Source organism: Monodelphis domestica, chromosome 7, assembly GCF_027887165.1.
Source record: "Monodelphis domestica isolate mMonDom1 chromosome 7, mMonDom1.pri, whole genome shotgun sequence".
In the NCBI taxonomy this organism is placed as follows: domain Eukaryota; kingdom Metazoa; phylum Chordata; class Mammalia; order Didelphimorphia; family Didelphidae; genus Monodelphis; species Monodelphis domestica.
The window spans coordinates 134,109,565-134,123,637 of NC_077233.1; the positions used below are offsets into that span (position 1 = coordinate 134,109,565).

The 14,073-nt window shown below is 38.6% G+C and overlaps 1 protein-coding gene across 1 annotated transcript in view; it reads left to right on the forward strand.

Annotated features, from left to right (window-relative positions):
- The window catches only part of IL4R (interleukin 4 receptor), a 63,916-nt gene that overhangs the window by 31,355 nt on the left and 18,488 nt on the right, over nt 1-14,073 (forward strand). The window contains exons 3-5 of the mRNA XM_007499486.2: nt 5,755-5,893; nt 9,024-9,196; nt 10,480-10,631. Of these exons, the coding sequence (XP_007499548.1) occupies nt 5,755-5,893; nt 9,024-9,196; nt 10,480-10,631 (464 nt within the window). The remainder of the gene's footprint in view (nt 1-5,754; nt 5,894-9,023; nt 9,197-10,479; nt 10,632-14,073) is intronic.

The following is a 14,073-nucleotide window of genomic DNA, read 5'->3' on the forward strand; positions in this document are numbered from 1 at the left end:
TTACACCAACTAACTGCCTCTGGGGACTGCAGCAAAAAAAAGAATAGCTTGCAGGAGTTATGTAGGGCTGCCCCAAGTAGTGAGGCAATTTAGGTGCTCACCTGTGTGAGGTACCCTGGTAGGTGCTTCAACATAATTGTTCCATAGACAGTCAGTGAAGTTTGGATCTATGCTAAGAGATTCCTCCTTCCTCATCCCCAAAAAACTCTTGGTTCACAAAATCAGAGAATTTGAGAGTTGAAAGGGGCCTGAGTGGCCATCTAGTCCAACCCATACTTGGAAGTAGGGGTTCACAACCTTTTTGTATGTGTTATGTATGGACTCCTTTGTCAGAATAGTGAAGGCTATGGACCTCTAATCATAATAATGTTTTTATTTTTTAAAATAAGTTTTTATTATGTATGTAGACATACACACGTACCTTTATCTTCCCATAATTCTCCCAGTATCTTTCCATCTCCCTTTCCAGAGATTTATTCCAAATAACAATTTTTAAAGACACACACAAAGAGGGAAAAATTAAGAGGGAAAAATTAGCATAACAGAGAAATACATTAGAAAGAGTCTGAAATTATGTGCAATGTGCAACACTTATGGATCCCTGTAAGGAGGTGGTTTTCTCATATCTCTTCTTTGGATGCTTGTTCTTTATAATTTTATAACATTCACTTTTAATTTTGTGTTCTTTTCATTTATATTATTGTAGTCATTGTGTGCATTGTTTTCTTGACTCTGCTTTATTCAGTCTGCAACAGTTCATGTAGATCTTCCATGCTATTCTGTATTCATCAAATTCTTTATAGTTACTTTACAAGTTCCATTCATGAACCACAATTTCTTTACCATTCCACAATTTATAAGCATCCATTCTATTTCTAATTCTTTGCTACCACAAAAAGGTCTGCTAGAAATATTTTAGGGCCAATGGATACTTCCTTCTTATCAGTGGCTTCTTTAGGGTATAGGTCTAATAATGGAATCTCTGGTTCAAGGGATATGGACATTTTAGTACCATTATTTGGATAATTACAAGTTGCTTTAGAAAAATTATACCAATTGACAGCTCTACCAATGATGCAATAGGGTGCCTACCTTCCCACATTAGCTATTCTCATCTTTTGTCATCTTTGCCAGTTTGCAGGGTATGAGGTGAAACCTCAGGGTAGTTTTGATTCCCATTGCTCTTATTAATATTATTATTGCCCAAGTGTATATGTCCTTAGTGGTGGCAATTCCAGAGATGAGAGCAAATCCCCTTCATTCAGCTTCATGCAAGAAATTCATTCAACAACATCCAGCATTCAGCATTTATTAAGCAACTGCTATTTGTTAAGATCCCTGAAGGCCCCTGCCCTATTAATGATTTGGAGCATTCTCTCATATAGTTTTTAAGTTTGTGCTTCTTTTTTTGAGAACTGTTTGTTTATATCATTTGACTGTGTATGTGTTGGAGAATGGATTTAAGTCTTATGAAGAATGTCCCAAAAGTCTTAGTATAGTTTTAAGCTAATGTTTAAAGCTTTTTGGACACTCTTTATAAATCTGTTAACTATATCATACTTCATGGATACCAAACCAGTAACAGAGGAACTTGATACAGAGTTGTTTTTTTCTTTCTTCTGCATGTCCCTTCTTATCCCAAGTGCATTTATTTTGTTTGTTCAGAAACTTATCAGTTTCATGTAATCTGTTACCTGTTTTATTTTCTGAACATTCATTCATTCATTTCAGCACATTCATTTATCTGTTCTTTCTCTAATTTATTGATGTAAGCATTTGGAGATATAAAATTTCCCCTAATTATTGCTTTGTCGGTGTCCCATAAATTTTGGTACATTGTCTCATTGTTGTCATTCTCTTCAATGGAATTACTGAGTGGGCTGCCCATTCTACTTTGGGACAGACCTAATTGTATCTATTATTTATTCAGAATATTGTTTTAAATGCATAGAATAATATATAAGATTACAAAGGAGACTGATTACAGCAAGCTTCTTATTAGTATAGACCAATTATAGTTAGCTCCCTGTTAGTACAAATGAGGTGTCCCACTGTATATTTCCATTACATATAAAAATAGTTATCAAAATATATTTTTAAAAACAAGTTCACATACCCCCTGTTTAGAACCTCTAAGGAATTACTATTACAAAGGTGCCTGATGATTGGCCTTCATCCAGCCTCTGTTTAAAGATTTCCAATGTGAGGGAGTCTTTTACCTTTCTGGGCTGCCCATTCCTACTTCTAATTTTATTAATTTCACCATTGATTTTCAAGATTTCCAATTTGGTGCTTAATTGAAGTTTTAAAATTTGTTCTTTTTCTAACAATTCTAGGTGTATACCCAGTTCATTAGTCTGTTCTTTCTCTAATTTATTGATGTAAGCATTTAGAGATATAAAATTTCCCCTGGTTACTGCTTTGTCTATATTCCATAAATTTTGGCATGTTGTCTCATTGTTGTCTTTCTCTTCAATGAAATTACTGAATGGTCTGCCCATTTTACTTTGGGACAGATCTAAATTGTTAAGAATTTTGTTCCTAATATCAAGTCTCAATTTATTGATTTCCACTCCTCAATCCTGGTTTAACAGAACCAGTGTATTCCTCATTTTGAAGCAGCATGGTATAGTTGGGAACAATTTGGAGACTTGGGAGTTCTGGGATCTTATCCTGGTCCCAATACTTATAGTCATTTCACCTTGGCAAGCCTTTGAGTCTCCATTTCTCATCTGCAAAATGAAGAGGGTAATTTTTGCAAGCTTTTTACTTAGGATATTTTTATAAACCTAACAGTTACATATGCATGTAAGTTGTTATTGTTCATGACCTTCTTTCAAGAAGACTCACATTTGATGGGTCCAAGTCACTTTCTTTGATTTCAATTGGTTTTGCAGTTCAATTTCTTTCAGTAAATGTTCTTTAGCATCCAAAATAGAGTTGGCCAACTCCCTGGGATATTTATCAATCCCAAAGTTATGACTTAAGTGTTTCAAAAATGGGAGTGTCAGAAACCAGGACCCGGGTATATATTGTATTTTTAGTGTGGGAGGCAGTATAATCTGGTAGAAACAGAGGCAGAAAGGTCTGAGTTCTAACTCCCTCTCTGTTACCAACTGGTTATATTGCCGGTTGAGCAAGTTGGGCATGTCTCTTCCTCTCTTCAAACTTCTATTTTCTTGCCTGTGAAATGAGTGGGTTGGATTAGATCAGTTCTTAACTTAATTTTTTTTTTAAATCATGGATCTCATTGGCAGTCTGGAAAAACCTATGGACCTTTTTTCAAAAAGAAGGTTTCTATGATGCATAAAGCAAAATGTGTTATATTACAAAGGAAACCAATTATACTGAAATATGGTTATCAAAATTTTTTTTAAAATAGTTCAGAGGGGGCAGCTGGGTGGCTCAGCAGATTGAGAGCCAGGCCCAGAGACAGGAGGAACATGGGTTCCAATATTACCTCACTTCCTAGCTGTGTAACCTGGGGCAAGTCACTTGACCCCCATTGCCTAGCCCTTACCACTCTTCTGCCTTGGAATCAGTACACAGTATTGATTCTGAGACGGAAGGTAAAGGCTTAAAAAAATAGTCCGGAAACCTCAGGTTAAGAACTCCTAGCTAGCTCATGTTGACAATGCCTTTTCACTTAACATTCTATGTTCATTTCCCATTAAATCCTATTTGCCTAAACCTAATTTTTTGTCAATCTAGCCTAACTTTTCCCTTCAGGTCCAGTGGATCTCTACTAATTTGCACAGATGTCCTTTTTTTTTTAAAAAAATAATATTTTATTTGATCATTTCCAAGCATTATTCATTAAAGACAAAGATCATTTTCTTTTCCTCCCCCCACCCCCCATAGCCGACGCGTGATTCCACTGGGTGTCACATGTGTTCTTGATTCGAATCCATTTCTATGTTGTCAATATTTGCATTAGAGTTTCGTTTAGAGTCTCTCCTCTGCCATGTCCTCTCAACTGCTGTAGTCAGGCAGTTGCTTTTCCTCGGTGTTTCTACTCCCACAGTTTGTCCTTTGCTTATGCATAGTGTTTTTTCTCCTAGATCCCTGCAGATTGTTCCGGGCCATTACACCACCACCAATGGAGAAGTCCATTACATTCGATTATACCACAGTGTATTAGTCTCTGTGTACAATGTTCTCCTGGTTCTGCTCCTCTCGCTCTGCATCACTTCCTGGAGGTTGTTCCATTCTCCATGGAATTCCTCCACTTTATTATAACTTTTAGCACAATAGTATTCCATCACCACCACAATTTGCTCAGCCATTCCCCAATTGATGGGCATCCCCTTGCTTTCCAGTTTTTGGCCACCACAAAGAGCGCAGCTATGAATATATTTGTACAAGTCTTTTTGTCCATTGTCTCTTTGGGGTACAGACCCAGCAGTGCTATGGCTGGATCAAAGGGTAGACATTCTTTTGTCGCCCTTTGTGCATAGTTCCAAATTGCCCTCCAGAATGGTTGGATCAATTCACAACTCCACCAGCAATGAATTAATGTCCCTACTTTGCCACATCCCCTCCAGCATTCATTACTTTCCTTTGCTATCATGCTAGCCAGTCTGCTTGGTGTGAGGTGATACCTCAGAGTTGTTTTGATTTGCATCTCTCTGATTATAAGAGATTTAGAACACTTCTTCATGTGCTTATTAATAGTTTTGATTTCTTTATCTGAGAACTGCCTATCCATGTCCCTTGCCCATTTATCAATTGGAGAATGACTTGATTTTTTGCACAATTGATTTAGCTCTTTATAAATTTGAGTAATTAAACCTTTGTCAGAGGTTTCTATGAAGATTTTTTCCCAATTTGTTGTTTCCCTTCTGATTTTAGTTACATTGGTTTTGTTTGTACAAAAGCTTTTTATTTTGATGTAGTCAAAATTATTTATTTTACATTTTGTGATTTTTTTCTATGTCTTGCTTGGTTTTAAAGCCTTTCCCCTCCCAAAGGTCTGACATGTATACTATTCTGTGTTTACCCAATTTACTTATGGTTTCCTTCTTTATGTTTAAGTCATTCACCTATTTTGAATTTATCTTGGTGTAGGGTGTGAGGTGTTGATCTATTCCTAATCTCTCTCATACTGTATTCCAATTTTCCCAGCAGTTTTTATCGAATAGTGGATTTTTGCACAGATGTCTTAAGGGTTCTAAAAATGGATTCTGGTTTCCCATCATTAAGGTTTTTGTTTTTGTTTTTTTTTAACTGTGTTTTTTTGATGTAAGACTGTTTGTTTTTAAAAAAATTTAATGACTGACCAGAATTTCTTAAATTAGAAGAATTACATCTTCACATGCAATGGGAAGAACACTGGACTGGCAGTCAAGAGACAATCTTTTTCTAGCTCTGATATTACTTGCTGGGTTTTCTTGGGTGTGTTATTTCCCCTTTCTCACCCTCAGCTTCTCCACTTATAAAATGAGAGAATTAGAATGAGTGGCTTCTAAGGTTTCTTCCAGTTCCAACATTTTCTCTTTTAGATTCCAAATCCCACTCCAGGTCTTCATACTGTATTTGAAGTTCCCGTCCAATTCTATCATTTTCTGTCCTGTAGTCTAAGGATAATTGTAGATGTTACATCCTGTATTCTAGGTTCTAAGTGCCTTTTTTTTAATGACATCTGCTCTAGAAGACAAATATTCTATTTGGATAAATCCCAGGCAGATCCCAAAAGGCATGTCTTCTCTTTGTTAAGGTCTCTCAGTTAATAGAGATTTTTCTTATTCTTTCTAGCATGGGCAGAATTCTTGAATTCAAGTGTCAACTGCTACTCTGACTATGATAGCTTCTTTGGCTGTGAATGGAAGACAAACAGGCCGACCAACTGCAGTTCTGAATTCCAGCTGTATTACAATCAAACTAATTCTCATCTGTAAGTGAAACAAGTCCCATGAGAAGTTGCTCAAGTGCAGATTTCCTTAGAGGTGGCATTTAGAGCAAAAATCCCCTTTGCTCTGCTCTGGATGGACAGTTCTTTCACCAACATTCACCATTCATTAAGCAACTGCTATGTGTGAAACCCTTTTTTGAGAATGTGTCTAATATATTGAGCATCAGTTCTGAAATAGGAAATAGTATTTTCCCAGGGATGCATTATCTCCTTTTTGTGCCCGAGTGTCATAAAACATAAAAGCTGGAAGGGATCACCAAGACAATCTGGTCCAACTCCATCTTTTTACAGTTTAGGAAACTGGGGCTCACAGAGGTTAAATGACTTGCCTGAAACCACACAGATAATAAGCATCCAAGGTGGAATTTGAACTCAGGTCTTTTGGGTCCTCTGGCAGAGCTAATACTATTTTGGCTGTACAGTCCTGCCTCATTCGAAACAGATGTTAATGTCTTGGAAATGATTGTATAAGCTATAAAGCTTTCATTGTTTGCTCTCAGAGCACAGGTGCTGACCAGGTGCAGCTGGGATTATGTGTGGAGTTCAATTAAAGGCTAATTATCACTAAAGTAATCCCTTGTCCTAAGCCATTCCAACTGGTAAAGGACTGAAGGAACATTCCCTAAAAAAAATCCCTAAATTCCCTAAAGAGGGACAAGATTCATGACCTACTATGTGGCAGACACTATGCAAAGTGCTTTACAAATAGGATCTCATTTTATCTTTACAATAACTGCATGGCAGGTGCTGTTATCCTCATTTTACAGTTGAGGAAACTGAGGCAAACAGTGGGTAAGTGGCTTGCCCAGGGCTACATCAACTAGTAACTGATGCCAGAATTGAATTCAGGTTTTCCTAACTCCAGACTCCATCTCTAGCTTCACCTGGATGCCACCAACAAACCAATAATCAGAAAGTAATCCATCTTCTTTTATGGTACATTTTAATTCATATCAGGGCAGACAAAAGTCTTAGCTCAATATAGCAAAAGGCTAGGGCTTGAGGGAATGGGAACCAAGGATGAGGAATTTCAGATGAAGGATGCCAACAGCTTTCAGTCACAGTTACCCAAGTTATGCCAGACTCTGATAATTCCTTTTAGTGATTGTGTAAGAATGCCTGAATCTTTGTCATTTCCATAATAAAGCAGCCCCAAATATCCCAGATGAGGGCTACAGACTTTATACAGATCCAAAATAAACTCTAATAACTTTCTTATTTCTAGTATCACAGGTGTAGGAAATAGCCTGGATGAGTGAATTATGTATGAATGAATGAGAAAACATTTATTAAAGGTTCACAATATGCCAAACACTATGCTAAATGCTGGTAATATAGATACAAAATCAAGACAGTACTTGCCCTACAGGACTTACATTCTAACAAGAGAAGACAACATATATAGGGGAGTTGAGGCAATAGAAATCAGTGCTTTGGCTTGGACTGTCAAAGGAACAATGAGTGGAGACTTAGGGCTGACTTGATTGACAAGCCCTTTCTTTAAAATTTTTTAATATTTTATTTTTCACCAATTACACATAAAAATAATTATAACATTTAAAAAAATTTTAAGTTCCATATTCTCTCCCTTCCCCTCTCCCCTCCTCTCTTCTTGAGAAGGCAAGCAATTTAATATAGATTATATATGTACAGTCATGTAAAATATGTTTCCATATTAGTCATGTTGAAAAAGAACATATAGAACAAAAAAAACCCCAAAACCCAAGAAAAATTAAAATAAATAGAAGTATGCTTCAGTCTACATTCAGACTCCATACATTCTTTGGCTGGAGGTATATAGCATTTTTCATTATCAGTCCTTCAGAATTGTCTTGGATCATTGTTTTGATAAGAATAGCTCTAGGCCATTCACAACTGACCATGCTATAAAATTGCTTTTACTGTTTACAATATTCTTCTGATTCTACCCCATTCACTTTGCATCAGTTCAAAGAACTCTTTCCAGTTTTTTCTGAAATCATTCTGCTTGTTATTTCTTATAGCACAATAGTATTCCATTACAATCATGTGCCACAATTCGTTTGGCCATTCCTTAGTTGATGGGCATTCCCTCAATTTCCAGTTCTTTATCATTAGAAAAAGAAACACTGTATTTTTGTACATACAGGTCCTTTTCCTTTTTCTTTGGTTTCTGGGATACAGATCTATTACTGGGTCAAAGGATGTGCACTTTGGACATTGTTCCAAATTGCTCTCCAGAATGATCAGGTTGGATCAGTTCACAACTCCACCAAGAGCGTGCTAGTGTCCCAATTTTTCCGCATCCTGTCCAACATTTGTCTGTTCCCTTGTTGTTCATATTAGCAAATCTGCTAGGTAAGGGGTAGAATGCCATAGTTGTTTTAATTTGCATTTACCTAATCAAAGGCGATTTAGAGAATTTTTTTCGTATGGGTATAGATAAGACAAGCCCTTTCTGGTAGCAGTGAAAATATAGATCTGGTTATGGTTGCAGAGCTGGAGGGAGGAGGGGTAGGAAGGGAAAAAGGTAGGACAGTAAGCTCACAACAGCAAAGCAGATGGCAGGAAGATGGTCCAGGTAGAATGCAAACCATGGCTAGAGTTGATTAAATGTGGTATTCAAGTCCCTACTTTTGACTTCATAAGCAGGGAACAGCTTTTAACAAGTTGATACAAATAACTGATGGATGATGGACATAGAGATGTAGCTTACCTAAGGAAAGCACATGGGAGGATCTGTATTTTATTCCCTATTGCCATTTTGACTATCTGTTTGACCTTGGGAAGGTCCATTAACTTCAGTGAGCATTAGTTTCCTTACTAGTTTCCATAAAACAAGGGGGTCACAGATCATGGGATCATAGAATTAGAGCCTAAAAGAAACTTAGAATCAATCTGGTCCAACTCCCTTATTTTACAGATGAAGAAACTGAGACCTATGGAGATCAAAGGATTTGTCCAAGGTCATAAACATCATCAGTAGGATTTGAACCCAGGCCCTCTGACTAGTGCTCTCTCCACACTGCCTCCCCTCAAATAAGGGCAAGAGGATAAGGATATTCTTTGCCTTGAATCATTCTGTCCCCAGAAGACTTAAATTGACCTGACCCCTAAATCATGTCATTTGCAGATCTGGGAACTGTACTGCTGAGAACAAGAGAGCTAATGAAGTCACCTTACCCTTGGAGTGTGTGTGCCAAAACAAAGTGAGTGACTTTGCAATTGCAGATATGTACCAGCTGAAGATTCAGACTGGCAAACAGGTCCTGTGGGAAAAACATGACTTCATACCTTTTCAAAGTGGTAAGTATAGATGGGGAAGAAGGTGAGGATAGACATTGGATAAAAATAATCCTGTGCCTTCCTCTTATTCTTCAAGTCACCTGCTTCTGTTAAGAGACCTTTACTAAGACAAATTTGGTGAGCAATATGGTCCAATTTCTACCTGTGATCACTTTAATCTGGGGGAGAGGAGGCACAGTGATTAATATTATCTCTAAATTCCCTTTGAACTGCAATAACCCCTGAATCTCCTAATTGTTTTCTGGCTTAGGGTGACTGATGATTCAGTTAAAAAATAGGAGCCAGGGCCACTGGGCCAAAAAACGGCTCTCTGGGCCACTGGGAAAACCAGCCTGAAAATGAACTCTTCATGAGTGTGGTTAATATGTGTGGTGCTTTTTGCATATTCTTGAATTCTAGAATTCATTTGAATTTTAACTAGAATTGGAGATTATTAAACAAAGATTTTATTTATAGAAAATATGACTGTTGATGTAGTTTTTTTTTTGTAGTAGGTATGGAATGAAAGTCAGTTTTTTTTGGTTACCATTTTGGTTTTCCATTTTGTTATAATCAACTCACTTCTTCCTTTTTGAGATTAGGTGATCCAGGTAGATTTGGACCTGGGGTTGAATCCTGGTTAACTTCACTATTCCTCAGCTTCCTTATCTGTAAAAAAAAAAATGAGGTTGCTGGACAAGATAACCTTCAAGATCCTTTCCAACTCTGTGATTCTTTGTCATCTGAGAGAGGAGAAAGAGCACTAGACTTGGAGTCAAAAGACTTGGATTCAAATCCCAGCTTTTTGGTCACTAAATGGGTGATCCTGGACCAATTGTACCCTTTCTTTAGGCTTCAATTTCCTCATCCATAAAATTAAGGAATTAGATTACGTGATATCTAAGATCCCTTTCAACTTTTGAATCTTATGACCAAAAATCTTACTCTTTACTGGTTCTTTCTCCAAGGTGCTTCCGGCTATAGAGTATATGAGAATAACCCTCAGACAAATGGTTAACTGAAAATATTAGGGCATTTCTCCATGTAAATAACCTTCTTTGAAAGTCTCCACCAATACAAGTGAGGGACTGGTAACTCGCTGAAACATGATTGATTCCAAGTTGTTTAGTCAGCAGGTAAAGGGGAAAGATCCAACTCACATTTCTATAGACTTGTAGAACTCAGTGACACTGTGGCATGTTACTGATCTCAGCTTAGTGCCCAGAGCCCCTGGGAAGGCAGAATACCTGATGCTGTCTTGGGATCCCTTCCACCCTCTGACTGGTTTCTACTTTTCCTAACAGTGAAGCCAAGAACCCCAACAGACCTTGTCATCTCTGAAGCTCCAAATGATGCCTTAATCCTGACTTGGAACAGTACTTATTCTTCAGAAAATACCTATATGAACAACTATTTCATCTATGAGGTCGAAATTTTTGAGAAAGATCACATGCCTGTAAGTTACCCTGAAAACTCGGGGGGGTTACTTGGGGGCTTCTTGGTTTATCTTTTCCCAGATACTTATTGGTTAATTAATTGACTTTAGCTAGCCAAATATATAGGAAAATTCATGAGACATATTCTACTACGAAGAGATGACACATCCATTGACAACATATAATAAATGCAGAGTAATTGCTGGTGAGAAATACTGAAAAATGGAAAATCAGGCAAAGCTCTTTATGGGATGAGTACTTGAAGGGAGCCTTAAAGGCAGTTCAAAGGCTGGGAAGAGAGGGAACATTCCATGGAAGGGCAGACAGCCTGGGCAAAAAGCATGGCTCATAGTATTGAGAACTGGGAGGGGACCTTGGAAATTACCTAGACAACCCATTCATTTTTTTTTAATTTTTTAAAAATTTTTAACCCTTACCTTCCGTCTTGGAGTCAATACTGGATATTGGTTCTAAGGCAGAAGAGTGGTAAGGGTAGGCAATGGAGGTTAAGTGACTTGCCCAGGGTCACACAGCTGGGAAGTGTCTGAGGCCAGATTTGAACCTAGGACCTCCCGTCTCTAGGCCTGACTCAATGCACTGAGCTACCCAGCTGCCCCCACAACCCATTCATTTTTGCAAATGGAGAAGGTGAGGCTTGGAAAGGGGAACTGGGCCTGAAGAAGAGTAATTGATAGAGTTGGAATTGGGACCCACGTCCTGTGTCCAAAGGGTACCACACATTTTCCCCTGGCTCTGTTTGGTGGTGGGTTTCAACTCTGGTTTTTCCTCCTCCTCTTCTCTACCTGGTCAACAGACCATCATCAGCTCTCCTCTTTTCCCTGGTGTCCATAGTAGCAGGTCTAAAGGGAAGAAGCAAGACCCCCCAGAAACAGTGCACATCACAGGGTACAAAAGGTAGAGCAGCAGCAAGTCAGAACAGGCAGGCAGGATGCAGAAGGATGCAAATGCAGGAATCCAGAGCAAGGTGAGAAGTGTAGGAGTCTAAGCAGCTCATCGTGGAGGAATGAAGTGGGCGATTTGTAGGAGCTGAGGAAACAGGGCAAGACAGGCAGGGGATGGGCATCAAGGAAAGATCCCTCATATAAGACAATCCACTGCCTCTGCTGCAGTTGCTTTTATTCTGTCAGGCAGCTTAGAGGCAGTCCTTTGAGACCCTGGTCTATCTATAGGAAATGGATCCTAAAAATAGATTGGTAGGAAGTGTGTGAGTGGGGAACAAACAACTTCTAGCAGTGGGATCCTCTTTGCTTTTAAAATCAAAACAAAAACAGCCCCCTAGACCTTGTTCCATTCTTTCCCCTTCAAATAAAGAGTAACAAAAAGTCCCTGATTTTCCCATGCTCATTTCCATTTAGAAGATAAAGCCTACTCCAGTTTCCTCCTTGTTTTTTTTTTAATGATTGAATCTTCTTAACTCTCATTTTATTATTATTTTTACATAGAAGACTTTTCTATTTCTCTATGTGGATTGCTGCATTAGGCTCCCCAGATCTCATTATTCTATTCTTCTCTTCTTGTTGTTTGGTGTCCACCTGCCATCTTAATAAACCCTTCCCATCACTACCTGTAGGAAAAGGCCTGAAATGATGCACTTCTTGCCTGGCCTGAGGCTCTACAGTCATCCATCGCAGAAGTGGTGTTTGTTAGGATCTTTGGACAGGCACAAAAGATGCCTTGAAAGGATCACCCTTCTTTTACACACACACACACACACACACACACACACACACAAGCAACCAGAATCCCAGTTCACAGGAGTTGAGCTGCCCTGTAGTGGGAGGCTCCCAATCTCTTGGGACTCTGGGACTCTGCACTCTGCAGAGTGGTTTAAACAAACAACAAGGAGGTACACTTCTCTCTCCCTCTCTCTTTGAATTTCTTGACTAAACACAGACTCAGTGTGGGGGGAAGTGCTGGAGCCTCTGCCTGCACAGTGAGCAGCCATGCCTCTTCTCATCTATGGTGGGGTAGAGGTGGGAAAGCGGGGTTCAACTGCATCACCTTCCTGCTTTGCTAAGACCCACTCCCCAATATCCACTGACCATGCCCTGTGAATAGCACTGCAGCAGCAAATGGGAACTGAATGCAGAGGAGCCCAGTTAGCAATACTCCGAAATCCTGCAGGAAAGAGAATTGTGGGTGATAGATCTGATAGTTTAAATCCCAAGACAGTGGCTACAGAAGTATGGCATGGTGGGTAAAGTTCTGGACCTAGAATCAGGAATTTGATTCAATTCAAATTTGGCCTCAGATCTAGCTCTGTAATTCTGGGTGAGTCACCTAACCCCTGCCTCAGTTGCCTTATCTGCAAAATGGAGATAATAAGAGCACTTATCTCCCAAGATTATTATAACAATTAAATGAGATCTTGCAGATCTTGTAGCCTCTATATAAATGCTAACAGGGATTATAATTAACACACAAAGAAAGTGTAATAACACAATGATATGGAACACCATCACCCAATATCATCCAGAAGTCTAGAGGGAAAAAGGAATGGGGAAAGTGGGAAAAAGGAGGGAAAAAGTCTGGAGGGGTGAGTTGTATATGACACTCCCCCCTTGTGCTCTTAAAGTACCTTTATTTTACAGTACTTTTGCCACTGATGAGCTACTGTACATAATCCACTATAGCCTAGGAATATGATTTCTAACCTGTGGAAACAAAAAAAGTCAACAGAATTCCAATATTAACAAGCAAGATAGAAATTATAAGATGAGAAAATTCAGAGCTGGGAGGAATCTTAAAGGTCCTCTAGTCTGGAAAAAAAATCAGTGAACAGAAAGAACTTGAAAGGAAATCCTGAATTCTTAGACTAGTCACTTCGGCAGGCCTCAATTTCCTTATCTGTAAAATTAGGGCATTATGCCATTTTACAAATGAGGAAACTGAGGTCCAAGAAACTTGTACAGAGGTCACATAGAGAGTGCCCAGCAGACTTAGGATTCAAGCCCAGGTCACCTAACTCTAAAGCTACTGTTCTTTTTACAACATCCATACTCATGAAGATTTTTTAAAAATAACATTTTTTTTCAATTACACGAAGAAACAATTTTTCACAATTCACATGTGAGGATTCAGATTTTTCTCCTTTCCTCTATTCATCCTCCCTCCACTCCTCAGGCAATAAATAATCTGATATAGGTTACACCACTGCTTTCATGCCATCCATATTTCCATATTGCTCATGTCGTGATAGAAGACACCTAAAACGTGTACAATAAAAACTTCACAATGGGAATAAAGTGGAAGGTGGCATGTTCTGATCTGCACTGAGACTCCACCAAGTTCTTCTTTGGCTGTGGATCACATTTTCGTGTTCCTGAAGTTTTGTAATGGAATTCTGCCAGCAAGCCTATAATCCACAGTATTATAGAGAACTAAATAGTCGGTAAGGGTCAGTAAACATTCAACTTTTTTTTTAATACCAAGAATATTCGT